The sequence below is a fragment of the Cololabis saira genome, chromosome 13, assembly GCF_033807715.1.
Source record: "Cololabis saira isolate AMF1-May2022 chromosome 13, fColSai1.1, whole genome shotgun sequence".
Classification (NCBI taxonomy): Eukaryota; Metazoa; Chordata; class Actinopteri; order Beloniformes; family Belonidae; genus Cololabis; species Cololabis saira.
Genome location: NC_084599.1, coordinates 23,667,571 through 23,682,270, shown reverse-complemented (window position 1 = coordinate 23,682,270; position 14,700 = coordinate 23,667,571). Strand labels below are relative to the sequence as shown.

The 14,700-nt window shown below is 41.0% G+C and overlaps 1 protein-coding gene across 1 annotated transcript; it reads left to right on the top strand.

Annotated features, from left to right (window-relative positions):
* The first annotated feature begins 1,637 nt into the window (after positions 1–1,637).
* Positions 1,638–11,022, top strand: LOC133458479 (vitellogenin-2-like). The gene is made up of 34 exons (XM_061738378.1): positions 1,638–1,677; positions 1,972–1,992; positions 2,094–2,245; positions 2,369–2,620; positions 2,708–2,872; positions 2,960–3,108; positions 3,215–3,365; positions 3,450–3,607; positions 3,687–3,852; positions 3,965–4,090; positions 4,176–4,394; positions 4,499–4,716; positions 4,806–4,903; positions 4,982–5,106; positions 5,252–5,353; positions 5,471–5,590; positions 5,681–5,867; positions 5,952–6,045; positions 6,158–6,343; positions 6,433–6,574; positions 6,672–6,888; positions 6,986–7,362; positions 7,446–7,490; positions 7,567–7,635; positions 7,753–7,959; positions 8,048–8,190; positions 9,001–9,139; positions 9,238–9,367; positions 9,459–9,642; positions 9,746–9,840; positions 9,944–10,038; positions 10,126–10,291; positions 10,633–10,794; positions 10,891–11,022. The coding sequence occupies exons 1-34, from the start codon at positions 1,638–1,640 to the stop codon at positions 11,001–11,003; spliced, it is 5,013 nt and encodes a 1,670-aa protein (XP_061594362.1). The 3' UTR covers positions 11,004–11,022.
* The last annotated feature ends 3,678 nt before the right edge of the window (positions 11,023–14,700 follow it).

Below are 14,700 nucleotides of genomic sequence, written 5' to 3'. Positions count from 1 at the left end.
ACCCTACTTCATTCTGAAATCTTTTATTCTTCTTCCAGACCTCAGCTGGATCTTCATTGTTCAATGCTGTATTATTACGATATTATAAAATAAGAAAAAAATGCACCTGAAAACAACTTATCTTCTTACAGCATCCTACGTGTTTTTCATTTTCAGAGCGCAATGTGCTTGTCAAAAGGAGCCCATGGCTGTTGACGAACTTGAAAATGTTTAAAATTATTCGAAAACCTGATCACCCTTTTCAAGGATTCCCAAGCATTTGTATGATGCTTTTTTCTTTTCACCCTGAAATTGTAAAATCCCTTTACTAGGCAAGGCAAGGCAAATGTATTTATAAAGCACATTTCACATGACGAGCATGGACTCAACGTGCTCAAATACATAAACAAACAAAATTAAAAATTACTATCAATCAATCCATTATCTATACCTGCGTCACCCTATTTCGGGTCATGGGGATATCGTTATGGTTTCCCAACTGTGAACAGCTAAAAGGCAGGAGTACACCTTGGACATGTTGTCAGTCCACCCCAGTGATACACAGAGAAACACACGCCCTCACTCTCACTCCTAGGATCAATTAAGACGAAGAGGAAGTACCTGGAGAAAGCCCACACAAGCACAGGGAGAACATGAACATTTTACACAGAAAGGCCTCAGCCGGAGTTCAACCAGTTCCTTTCAGTTTTATTAATCTTGTTCCAAATTTTGAAAAGCATTACGAGCCCCATTTGCAAAGTAAGCCTGTTATGCTAAGTTATGTTATACATAATTAGTAATTATTTACACAGTGGTGTGGCGCAGAATGACCTCAGTTCCATCTATGTGAAATACCAAATGGGACCAATTTCATGAGGACAGGTGTTTTCCACCCATATGATGCAACTCCTATTTGAGAAGGGCTTCAGTTTTATTTTCTAGAGTAACCTTTTAAAGGCCAATACTATTCGCTTTCTATACACTTAAAATTTTGACTGATGGTGCATCAGCTGCTATAGCAGATTTATCTGACTCTGTTCATGAAGAGTATGAAACATTGTGACAACCATAGTTAACTAAACTAGTTAACTAGTAGACTGTTGTTTTATCAATATCCATGGAGTAATATGGGCAGGATTGGGAAAACTTTACAGGTCAAGACAGGCCAACATTTCACTGAATCACGACTTAATCATTGGTTTTCAGAATGATGCTTTCCAGGTAGATTATTTTTAAGAGTTTATTTAATTTCAGAAAGACTTTTTTTCTTATTGAAAAGTAACAAATCTGGATACAAATCTTTTCTCTGTATGATAAAAGGTACTTTTAGAATCTTATATGTGTACTTTGTTTTATGGGGGGGAATGTAATAGATGCATAATATTAGAAAATAGTGTAAATAGCATTCTCTTTACTATATAGGTAAAATATCTGGTTGTTTGGTGAAATCCAAAAGTTAGGTAGAAACAATGTATTATGTCTGTGCTTTTTTTCATCAATGTATTTACTAGGTCAAATCTTTGTGCTCAGGTGGTCACAGTAACATTAGTAACAGTGATAGCCAACATTTGGTTAATGATACATTTCGATGGATAGCGCTGGCACATAAATTGCCTTAAAAAGCTGCTGCTGGTTGCAGACCTTACCATCCACGAGTCATGAGGGCGCTTGTGTTTGCTCTCACTGTGGCCCTTGTGGGTGAGTATGTTTAAATTCATTTTAAACTTTAAAATTTAAAGTATATCTTAAATATCTTAGCTTAAAGTTATATTCTTTCCACAGAATGGCAGTTAATAGACACACACCTGGCTTTGCTCTCATAGAAATGATTTCAATGCTAGAAATCAAGCCATAAAAAAAGAAAAAGTAAAAAATAAATAAAAAAAACTCTTAATAAAACACACCTTGATTTTCCTCAACAAACGTATCTTTTGTTCCACATACAATATATAATGTCCATGAACACTGATTAATACTTTGCTATTTTTGCAGCTGCCAACCAATTAAGCTTTTGTAAGTATTTTTTAAGGTATTTTTCATATTCAATACAAAGAACTTTGTGTGTACACATAAGAACATGTAAGTGAAATACGATTGTATTGTTTTTGTTACAGCTCCAGAGTTTGCTGTCGGAAAGACCTATGAATACAAGTATGAAGCACATCTTCTGGGTGGTCTGCCTGAAGAGGGTCTGGCAAGGGCTGGAGTGAAAATCCAGAGCAAAGTCTGGATCAGTGCAACAACTCCTGACTCCTATGTTCTGAAAGTAAACAACTTTTGTAATGTTCTACTGCAGTTCCATTATAAAACGTATTTTATGGGATTTGTGCATTTGTCATTGAGTAACTGAGGCTCACATTTTATCCAAACTGTCATTACTTTCTTGCAGCTCGTGGACCCTGTCATCTACGAGTACAGTGGGATCTGGCCTAAAGAGGCTTTCCGTCCGGCCACCAAGCTCACCACAGCCTTGGGTGCTCAGCTCCTTGCACCCATCAAGTTTGAATATGCCAACGGTGTAGTCGGTAAACTGTTTGCACCCGCAGGCATCTCTGTCACTGTGCTGAATATCTACAGGGGAATACTCAACATCCTTCAGCTGAACATCAAGAAGACTCAGAATGTGTACGAGCTGCAGGAGGTACAAAAGTCTGATTTTCATCATGTTCTACACTCAGAATGCTACAGTACCTACACACATACTGTGTTTTGATTTTTTGTAAACTAGCCTGGAACTCAGGGTGTGTGCAAGACCCACTATGTCATCAGTGAGGATCCTAAAGCTGACCGAATCCATCTGACGAAGACCAAGGACCTGAATCACTGCCAGGAAAGAATCATTAAGGACATCGGCTGGACAGGTTACACAGAGAAGTGTGCTGAGTGTGAGGCTGTAAGTGCAATTTTCCTCCCACTTTATCCTTTCTTCAACAGAAACCAATCTTCTACTTTAATAATCTTGTGGGTTTTATCAATGCAGAGAGGAAAAACTATGAAGGGAGCATCTGCAATAAACTACATCATGAAGCCCTCTGCTTCTGGTACCCTGATCTTGGAAGCAACTGCGACAGAGCTTATTCAGTACTCACCGATCAATATCCTGAATGGTGCCGCTCAAATGGAAGCTAAGTATGTCTTTTTAATTATAAGGAAGTGCACGATTATTGTACTGTACACACTACTTTTCACAAAGTGTCACAGTGCTGATGAATTTGATATTGACGTGTGCTCACAGGCAAATCCTGACCTTCTTGGACATCAAGAAGAACCCAGTGGAGCCCATCAGAGCTGACTACCTTCCCCGTGGATCCCTGCAGTACGAGTTTGGAAGTGAACTCCTGCAGACACCAGTCCAGCTTATGAGGATAACCAACACTGAGGCTCAGGTATAAAATCGAAATAACCTTATCTCAATTGGATTCAGTTTTTACCTGAAAACGTTATTTTGGGAATATTTGGTTTCTTGGCAGATTGTTGAGACCCTGAACCACCTCGTAACCCTCAATGTGGGCAAGGCCCACGAAGAGTCGCCCCTGAAATATATTGAGCTCATCCAGCTAATGCGTGTGGCCAGATATGAGAGTATTGAAGGCCTCTGGACTCAGTTCAAAGCTAGAGAAGACTATCGGTAATGCTGCTTTTATTCAGAGGAACTGTGAAGTAAAAGTGCTACAGATGATCACACTGACAGTCTCTCTCTTTCCTAGACACTGGGTGCTAAATACTATCCCAGCCATCGGTACTCACGTTGCTCTTAAGTTCATCAAGGAGAAGTTCATTGCTGGTGATTTGACTCAACTTGAAGCTGGTGAAGCTCTGATGTCATCGTTACAGATGGTGACCCCTGACCTGGAGGCCATCAAACTTGTAGAGGCATGTCAATGCATAATATGTAATCATCTTTATGTATATATAATGTTATTTTGCATAATGTAGCTGCTACATACAATCAGTGTTCAGTTTTTTTGTTTTCATAAATCCACAGGGCTTGGCTATGACCCCCAAGATAAAAGAAAACCCTGTTTTGCTTGAGATTGCCATGTTGGGATTCGGCAGTATGGTCTATAAATACTGTGTAGAATACCCTTCTTGTCCATCTGAGCTTGTGAGGGTATGTATTGTGAGAAAGATATGATTTATATAACTAATACTGAGTTAATGCTGTGGGTGACTTGAATGTTTTCTCTCTTCCACAGCCTGTACACGAAATCATCATCAGAGCTCTTGAGAGACGTGACTATGATGGAGTCATTTTGGCTCTCAAAGTTCTGGGTAATGCAGGACATCCTGGCAGTCTGAAGCCAATCATGAAGCTCCTACCTGGCTTTGGGAGCTCTGCCATCAGTCTCCCCCACAGAGTTCATATTGAGGCAGCCTTGTCCCTCAGAAAAATTGCGAAGAAGGAGCCCAAATTGGTCAGCGCACATTTTCAGATTATTGCCCACACTTACAATAAACAAACGTAACACCCTTATTTTCAAGTGCAGTTGTGCTAATGCCATTTCTCTTTGGGAATTAGGTCCAGGACATGGCTGTTCAGCTATTCATGTACAAGACTCTCAACCCAGAACTTCGTATGATTGCTGCCATCGTTCTCTTCGAGACGAAGCTGCCCATGGGTCTGGTCACTACACTCGCTCAGAGCATCTTGAAAGAATCAAACCTGCAGGTCGCTAGTTTCATCTACTCTTACTTGAAGGCCCTTACCAAGACCACATCCCCTGACCATTCTTCTATGTAAGAAAATAGATTATATTCATGATTTCATCTTTTTTTTCAACACATTAGCAGCAATAAACACAAATGTTTGCATGTTATTCTTTCAGAGCTGCTGCTTGTAATGTTGCTGTGAGGATCCTCAGCCCCAAATACGAGAGACTGAGCTACCGCTACAGCAGAGCTTTCTATTATGATGCCTATTACAGTAAGAGGATAAAAAATTATAATTTCTCAGACTTGAGATACATAATCAAGGTTTAACACTCTGCCTTTGGACCTGCAGATCCTTGGATGGTGGGAGCTGCTGCCAGTGCTTACTACATCAATGATGCAGCAACGGTTTTGCCAAGAACTTTGATGGCGAGAGCTCGTACTTACCTGGCTGGAGCTTATGTAGATGTTGTGGAGGTATGACAGCCATCTCCAACATATTGCTTGTGTGTACAAATTGCATCCTTTCATAAGAGCATAAATCAATTTGTAAAAAGTATACTGAATATCTGGTTGGTGTAACTTGTAATGATTGTTTAACTGTATTTTTCCCCCCCTACAGGTTGGTGTGAGAACTGAAGGTGTCCAGGAGGCCCTTTTGAAAATCCGTGACACCCCAGAGAGTGCAGACAGAATCACCAAGATGAAACAAGCCATTAAAGCTGTAAGAGTCACAGTGAAAACAAACGTTCATTGAAAATCACATTCATGAAAACCATAATTAAAATAAATTGTATTTCTATGAGATAGTTTTAACTCATCATTTTCCTTCCCACTTTAGTTTTCTGAATGGAGAGCTCAGCCTTCAAGTCAACCTCTGGTTTCTGCATACGTGAAAGTACTTGGACATGAAATTGCATTTGCAAACATTGATAAAGCAATGGTTGAACAGATTATTCAGGTAATGCATCTCCTAGTTTTATGTGAAGAGCGGTTATATTAGTTTTTAAAACTAAATCCCCTTCCTCATAAGAAACCTTTTATTTTACAGTATGCAAACAGAGCTGACATCCGCACTTATGGAAGAAAAGCTTTGGATGCTCTCTTGTCTGGTTACGTGCTGCATTACTCTAAACCCATGCTTGTTTCTGAGATTCGTCGAATCCTCCCCACCTCTGTCGGTTTACCCATGGAGCTCAGTCTCTATACTGCTGCAGTGGCAGCTGCAACTGTCGATGGTAAATTTGACTTATTTACTTTAAGCATTGTGAACTTGAGTACAATATGTATACTGAAATTGAACATGTCTCCCTTTTTTATAGTACAAGCAACTGTGTCACCACCTCTGCCTAAGAACTTCCCTCTCACCCAGCTCCTGAAGTCTGATATTTCTCTGAAGGCTGCAATTGCTCCAAGGTGGCACAGTTGTACTTGACTAACTAAAAAAAGATGTTGATTTCTTTCTTAAAAACGTTTACCCTCAATGTTCAGAAATCCCCATCTAATTATTATGAACTATTACTTGCAGTGTTTCCATGCACACCTATGCAGTCATGGGTGTGAATACTGCTTTCATCCAGGCTGCTTTGGTGTCAAAAGCCAAAGTTCACACAGTTGTTCCTGCAAAGATAGCAGCAAGGCTGGACCTGATTAAGGGCAACTTCAAGATCCAGCTCCTGCCTGTTCAGGGGGTTAACACGATTGCATCTGCACTGTAAGAACATGTGTCCATTACCGTATTTTGAACACTTTGTTCTTTCTGAACTATTGAAGTATTTTTTTTCTTTTCTTTTCTTTCAAAAGTGTTGACACTTTTGCTGTCTCAAGAAATGTGGAAGATCTTGCAGCTACCAAAATAACACCAATTGTCCCAGCTGAACCTATAGATGCAATGTCATGGCAGAACTTCACCTCAAGGAATTCTAGCATGTTATCCTCTCTTGAGGTGAGTGCAGTGAGTTTGGTTTACTCTCCATCTTTTACTATACAAAAATGCACCTGGTTCCAAATCAACATAGTGACCCTTTGCTGTGATTTTACAGTCAGCTTCATCTGAAATCATTTCCGCTGACCTGCCAAGACAATTTGCCAGAAAGATGAAACTCTTCAAAGGCTATGTGAAGAAAATGTGTGCTGCAAGTTACACATTTGGAATCAAAGCCTGTGCTGAGATTGAGTCTCGCAATGCTGCCTCACTGAGAAAAAGTCCAATCTACGCTGCAGTGGGAAAACACTCTGTTTATGTAAAGGTTTCTCCAGGCAAGTGAAGCTGATTAAGTTTACTTAACAACCAAAGTAAATGTATAAGAAGCGTTTGCAGGGTTCTTTTAAAAGTTGCTTTTTATTTGTATTTTAGCTGCTGGACCAGTTATTGAAATGATTGAAATCGAGGTTCAGGTTGGAGAAAAAGCAGCAGAAAAGATCCTTAGAGTAGTTAACCTGAGTGAAGAGGAGGACGTCCTCGAGGACAGAAATGTCCTCATGAAACTGAAGAGGATTCTGGTTCCTGGCCTGAACAATAGCACAGCATCTTCCTCCAGCTCCAGCAGCTCAAGGTCGACCAGTTCTCGGTCCAGCAGCTCCTCATCCAAGTCGTCCTCCAGCTCCTCTTCTCGCCGCGAAAACACGTTAGTTGATTTTATTGGTTCCCTCATCAAGACATCCTCCAGCAGTTCAAGCAGCTTGTCCAGCAGACAGTCATCTCTTCAGTCTAGCTCCAGGTCCCTGTCAAAGGTGGGCAGCCACAAACGCTAAACCATGTAAAAGCAAAAGATTGTGTAGGACATCATTCACTTGTGTTTGTTTATTTCTTACAGAAAGTACTGTTTGAAATGAACTTTGCTAAGAACCACATCCACCAGGTATTTTTCAAACGGGGCGAAACATCTATATCATGCACCATTTCTGAGAGGGTAAATGTGTGATCTTTGTTCGTAGCATTCAGTCTCCATTGAACGTGTCAACAGCAGCAGCAGTGCCTCCAGCTTTGAAGCTATCTACAATAAGGTGAGTTGTCAGATCAAGCTGTTTAAAGTTCTAGGTACTCAAATGAGTGAAAAAAAAGACAAGCAAAAAAAAAAAAACATTACAAATTTAATGTTAGTCTCTTCTTTGCTCTTTCAGGCTAGGTACCTCTCTAACACCATCTCTCCTGCTGTTACCGTTCTGATCCGTGCTATAAGAGCTGACCACAAGAACCAGGGATACCAGATTGCAGCTTACTATGACAAAGAAAATGCCAGAGTGCAAGTCATCTTCGCCAACTTAACTGCCAGTGACAAATGGAATATCTGCGCTGATGGTGTTATGTTGAGTCACCATAAGCTGATGGTAAAAACCTCTCATAAACGTATTAATAAATATAGGAAATAATGTGTTGCTTTAGATTCAATAAAAACAAAATACAAATTTTTCTCAGGCCAGGCTTACCTGGGGAATTCAATGCAAGCAATACAACACAACAATCATAGTTGAAACTGGTGCTGTGGAAAAACAACCTGCAGTCCGTGTGAAACTGATGTGGGAAAGACTCCCCAAGATCATGACGACATATGCAAGGAGGTAATGTACCAAACTATTGACCATCTGAAAAGGATAATTTTCATGTCTCAAATATCATAGATTTAAAATTATGAGGGCATGACTTTGTTTTGCACAATGTCCTGCTCCTAGCCACCTATAGTCATATGACAAAGAAAGTATATCCTCTTTAAGTTCTAAGGTTTTACGTATTATCTGGTCCTTACTAGGTCTTGAAATTATCTGAAAAAGGATTTGGCATCGTACTGTGCATTATAGCTATAGCCACTTTTTAGTGAAAAGAAGGTTTTTCTTAGAAATCCGCCTAAACACGCCACAAGCAATTTATGTAATTGCACTATTATTCTTTAGTATGTAGCCTGCTCACTGTTTGAGTTCCTCTCAGCTTTGTATAGTCATATAACATGTTGGGATGTCCAATGCCAGGAAGACTAGTAGGTGTCTTGAATGTTTTCCATTTGTGAATGATCCTTCTCACTGCAGAAAGATGGAAATATCTCTTAAATCTTTCCTAGATTAATGGAGAGCAACTTCTCCAAGGTCTATGCTGATTTCCTTCCTCTTTTCCTTTGTGTAAACAAAAAATGGAATGCTCCAGACAAGTACACTGCTAATATATCTTCAGTTTTTGCATATTAGTATAGATTTTGTTCAACGAATACCATGTGTGATACTTCATCCGTAACTGTAAATTCAAGGTTGTACTTATCCAATTTTAAGACCTGGTAGAGACGGGATGCCTTTTTAATGTACTGATATGCAAAACCACACTTTCTTTACTTGTTTTAAAAAATATAAAAGCCAAACACTCTAACCCGCCTGTTTGTCTAGGATTTCTGAGTATCTTTCCCGTGTCGCTGTGGAACATGGAGTAAACCAGACAAAGATCAATAATGTCCCAAAACAGATTAAACTGACTGTAGCTGTCGCCAACGAGACAAGCCTGAATGTTGTGCTGAAGACACCAAATGTAAGGTTTTGGGAAGTGTTCTTGCTTTTACACAGATGATGCTTACATTACTCAAATTGCCTTCATTCATTTTTATCCTTTGTTATGAAACATTACAGAGTACACTTTACAAGCTTGGACTGGCTCTTCCCATGTATCTGCCTCTTGGATACACTGCTGCTGAGTTGGAAGCTTATCCAAACAGCTGGACGGACAAGTTCTCATACATGCTCACCAAGGCCGGTGCAGGTGAAAATAATTTAAAAGAAGAATTTTCCCCTATGGTCGAATGTTTTGATGACATTTTAAGGGATTCTTTCTTTTCTCTTAATCACTCCAGCTGAGTGCGCCATGATTAACAACAAAATGATCACATTCAACAAGAGGAATTATAAAACCGAGACTCCACACTCATGCTACCAGGTCTTGGCTCAGGATTGCACATCAGAACTCAAATTCATGGTTCTGCTAAAGAAGGACCAAGCACAGGAACAGAATGAGATCAATGTCAAGGTTGAAAACAGGTAAGAGCACTCACAACTAGAACTTACATCTAAACACTGAAACATCACTCAAAATAGGTCTCAGAAAATCTCTTTAATCTGTATATAAACTGTTTTTCTACAGTGACATCGACTTGTACGCCCAGGGCAGTGTTGTCATGGTGAAGGTTAATGGAGTAGAAATCCCTGCCAACAACTTGCCATATATGGATCCAGCAGGTTTTTGTTCAATCAAGTTAAACTAAACTGCCAGACCTTTGTTAATATATATTGAAAGCTAAGAATAAAAATAAAATATTTTCATTTGTTTTATTTGTTATAGGCTACTTACAAATCAGACAGAGAAGTGAGGGTGTGTCTGTCCATGCTCCAAGCCATGGCCTTCAGGAAGTCTTCTTCAGTTTCAGCTCGCTGAAGGTAATATAACAAATCTCATCATCTTAGGCAAGTAACATTCATTAAGCTACCATTTATGACGTAATCAGATGTCTATTTATTTTACAGATTAAAGTTGCGGACTGGATGAGAGGTCAGACTTGTGGACTCTGTGGAAGGGCTGATGGTGAAGTTAAACAGGAGTACCGTACACCCAATGAGCGGGTATCCAAGAATGCAACCAGCTTCGCTCATTCCTGGGTTCTGTCTGGAAGCAGCTGCCGCGATACATCCGGTAATGCTTCCTGTCCCCGTTTGATCTCTTTTTTTCCTTTAAGCAACTCTATTTAGCAATGCCATTTGTAACCATGTGTGCAGCACATCACAAGCATTTCTAGTGGCACAAAGTGGTATTACAAATTGTATCAATCCATCCCCACTCATTAGCACAGTATGGTTAGTGGCAGCTTTACAATACAGTATCTCAAGTTTAAATGCAATGATATGATTACTATCATGTAACAGTGATAAACAGCCTGAAACCAAAAAATATAATAATTTGGCCAAAGTCATGGACCTCTGAATGTGAAGGGGCATGATAACAAATGCTCACCCTCAACTTAAATATTTTTCCAGAATGTTACATGAAGCTTGAATCTGTGAAACTGGAGAAGCAGATGACCTTCCAAGGTGAGGAGTCCAAGTGCTACTCTGTCGAACCCGTGCTGCGCTGTCTTCCTGGCTGCATGCCAGTGAGAACCACCCCTGTCACCGTTGGTTTCCATTGCGTGCCCATTGGTGAGTTTGCGAGGCATCTCATTTAGCAGACTGGATTACATCGGCTTTGTTTTTATCTCACAGAGTCTAACTGCTTTGCTCTCATTACCGTTTCAGGTTCATATTTGAACAGCAATGATGGTCTGAGCAGTATCTACGAGAAGAGCATCGACCTGAGGGAGACAGCAGAAGCCCATCTGTCGTGCCGTTGCACTGCTCAGTGTGCTTAAACTCTTTCTATCATGTTGCGTTCTATATTGTTGTTTCCAAGATTGTAAACTTAAATAAACTGAAAAAGCTTTCAAAGTATGAGTTGTGGTAAATATTAATAAACTGAGTGGAGAAATAATTCCTTTTGGAAGGTCTGTCCCCTGTGACCTTCCACACATCTAAATATAATTATATAAAATACAGATGAAAGTAAAAAAGACTAATAATATACATGCAGAGCTGGCAATAATGCCCACAAAGTCCAAAAAACTCAAGGAAAAGAAAACAAGGCAAGCCCAACATTAGTCAATAGACAAAAAGGGTTGTTTTGCCACCTTGTCTCAGTTCATCCTCAGTGAGTTCAGTCTCTGCAGCAGCATAGCATTTAATTTAGAGATATTTTATCATTTTGTCATTTATTTTAATTATACAGTTTAATCTCGCAATCTCCAGACACATACCACACAAGCTTTCCCAAAGTCCACAATTCAATTTTCAATTCAATTTTATTTACCGGTATATTGCATCTACTACAACAGAAGTTGTCTCAAGGTGATTTCCAGAGACCCAGAACATGACCCTCGAGCAATTATTACATAAACATAACATAAACAATGGCAGGTAAAAAACTCCCCTAGTGGGAGAAGAACCTTAAGCAAGGAAAAACTCCCCTTTAGGAGGGAAGAAACCTTGAGCAGGATTTGGCTCATAAGGGGGGGCCCTCCTGCTGGAGGCCAGCTGGGCAGAGCAGGAAAAGAGAGAACAGACAGAGAGAATGAAGAACAGAGAAAGGAGAGACACAGACACAATGGTTAACTGGTGCACTACAAGGATGACTATATAAACAGATGTAGACAGCAGACACTGATGTGGTCGGGGAGGGGTGGACCCCAAGTCAGGATGTCAGCAGGCATCCACCAGACATCCATACAGACAGGTGGAAGCAAGCAGTGGGATGATCAGAGGGTGGGACTGCAGGTCAGGATGCAGCTCCTGAGCCTCTGGCCTGCAAACATGCACAGAAGAGAAAAGGAGGGGGCAGATCAGCACAACAAACTACAAGAACAATGGAGAACCTTGATGGTTATGAAATACTTATAATTAATAACTGAGAAAGGAAAGAGAAGGAGGGGTGATGGGCACCGCTCAGTGGATCAGTTAGTGTCCCCCTGCAGTCTAGCTCTATAGCAGCATATCTACAACTATGAAACTATGTTTGAGACAAACTATTTTAGTCTTATTCTATAGCTGCAGCTATGACTACTGGCCCTAAACACACTAGAGTTTACACCAATTATAGGCTTTACTAAACAGAAACGTTTTAAATTTGGTTTTAAAGGTGGAGGTGGTGTCAGCCTCCTTAACCCAGATTGGAAGTTTGTTCCATAGTAATGGTGCCTGATAGCGGAAGCTCCGCCCTCCAAATCTACATTTGGATACTCTAGGACAGAGGTCACTAACAGGCAGACTGCGGTCCGGGTCTGGACCCAGACGCCGTCCTCCGCGGACCCAGACATGTAATCAATAAATTACCGAGGGATTCTATATTTTGACGGGGCACTTCTATTTTAACCAGGGCAGCTTTACTATTCTTTACGGCATTTGTTTAGCAGACCTTACAGACCAATTGCATATGAGTTAAGCCATCCCACATGATGCTGCTCAGCCAATCAGATCTGTGTAAACAGCGTGACTCTATAAGAGGCGCATAACAGATTTAAAGGGAAGTTAGCGATATAGTGAGATGACACGGAGAGACGAGTGAGCTGGAGACAAAAAGAAAGACGGAGAGACAAGTGAGCAGGAGACAGATACAATGGCGCTCTCTAAAGCTGGGCATACACTGTGCGGTATTTTAAATCATTTGAGACTGCCTCATCTCACACTGCACGACTAGATCGCTGAGTTCAAAAGTTCGCAGCCCACGAGTAATGGTCTCACACTGTACGTCCCGATGCTCTGATGCGACCTGTCTGCTCACACTATACGTTCATAATACTTAGGTCGGACTACTGTGTACTGGAACTGCAACGTCAAAAAGAAGTGGAAGAGGAGGAACCCCGAAGTGGGAGACACCAAAGATGCTCAGCAAGAACAAACACGGTGCCTTAAGCCTGAATTATGGTCCCGCGTTAAATCGTTGGCATAGCCTACTAGGAAGTACGAATAAACCTGCTCTCTGAGAACGGAGAGCTCTGTTAGGAACATAAAGTACTAATAGGTCTTGCAAATATCAAGGAGCTAGGCCGTTTTGGGCTTTATACGCAAGTAATACAATTTTGAATTGGATTCTGAGTTTTACTGGGAGCCAATGGAGCGAAGCTAACACTGGAGAGACGTGGTCTCGTGCTCTCTTAATTCCTGTCAGCACTCCTGCTGTGCATTTTGGATCAGCTGGAGCCTATTCAGTGAATTACTTGGACATCCTGCTAATAACCAGAGGTGTATAATCCAGGTGCCATAAAGTAAAAATCCAGTCCAGCAGTTGTTCTAACCAATCACTAAACCAGCTCCTCTGCAGGTAGATGGCAGGTTGTTAGTGAAAACCCCTGTTCTAAATGTACAGGCTCCGGGCCCCGGCCTGAGTTGGGCTATGGGGGTGTGTGGCAGGGTGGAGGTGCAGCCACTCAGGTGATTGTGCACAGGTAGGCCCCATCAACCTCTCCACCCTGCCTGCCTTCATAAGGCGTGGCTGCACAGCAGCAAGAGGTCTCTGCTCAAGTTGCTGGTGTATGTGTGTCTGCAGTGAAGGAGTGAATAAACCAGTTCCTGCACAAAACCCTGTGTCCTCTGTCCTGTCGGTCGGCCCCAGTGGCAACGAGCTTGCTACAGTAGCTTTCTTGTATAAAGGTAGTGTTGGGTTGGGCGGACAAAAAATTTAAAAAATCGAGTAAATCACATTGTAGGATTTTTTCCGAATCAATTGGTGAATACCTCGGTAAAATAAGTATTTGGTCACCTACAAACAAGCAAGATTTTTGGCTTTCACAGACCTGTAACTTCTTCTTTAAGAGGCTCCTCTGTCCTACACTCGTTACCTGTATTAATGGCACCTGTTTTATCAGTATAAAAGACACCTGTCCACAACATCAAACAGTCCCACTCCAAACTCCACTATGGCCAAGACCAAAGAGCTGTCAAAGGACATGAGAAACAAAATTGTAGACCTGCACCAGGCCTGGAAGACTGAATCTGCAATAGGTGAGCAGCTTGGTGTGAAGAAATCAACTGTGGGAGCAATAATTAGAAAATGGAAGACATACAAGACCCCTGATAATCTCCCTCAATCTGGGGCTCCACGCAAGATCTCAACCCGTGTGTTAAAAATGATCACAAGAACAGTGAGTAAAAATCCCAGAATCACACGGGGGACCTAGTGAATGACTTGCGGAGAGCTGGGACCAAAGAAACAAAGGCTACCATCAGTAACGCACTACGTCACCAGGGACTCAGATCCTGCAGTGCCAGACATGTCTCCCTGCTCAAGCCTGTACATGTCCAGGGCCGTCTGAAGTTTGCTAGAGAGCATTTGGATGATGCAGAAGAAGATTGGGAGAATGTTATATGGTCAGATGAAACCAAAATAGAACCTTGTGTGTGATATTTCAGTTTTTGTTTTTTAATACATTTGCAAACATTTCTACATTTATCTTTTTTTTCTGACAAGATAGGGTGCTGAGTGTCCATTATTGAGAAATAAAATGAACTTCTTTTTAT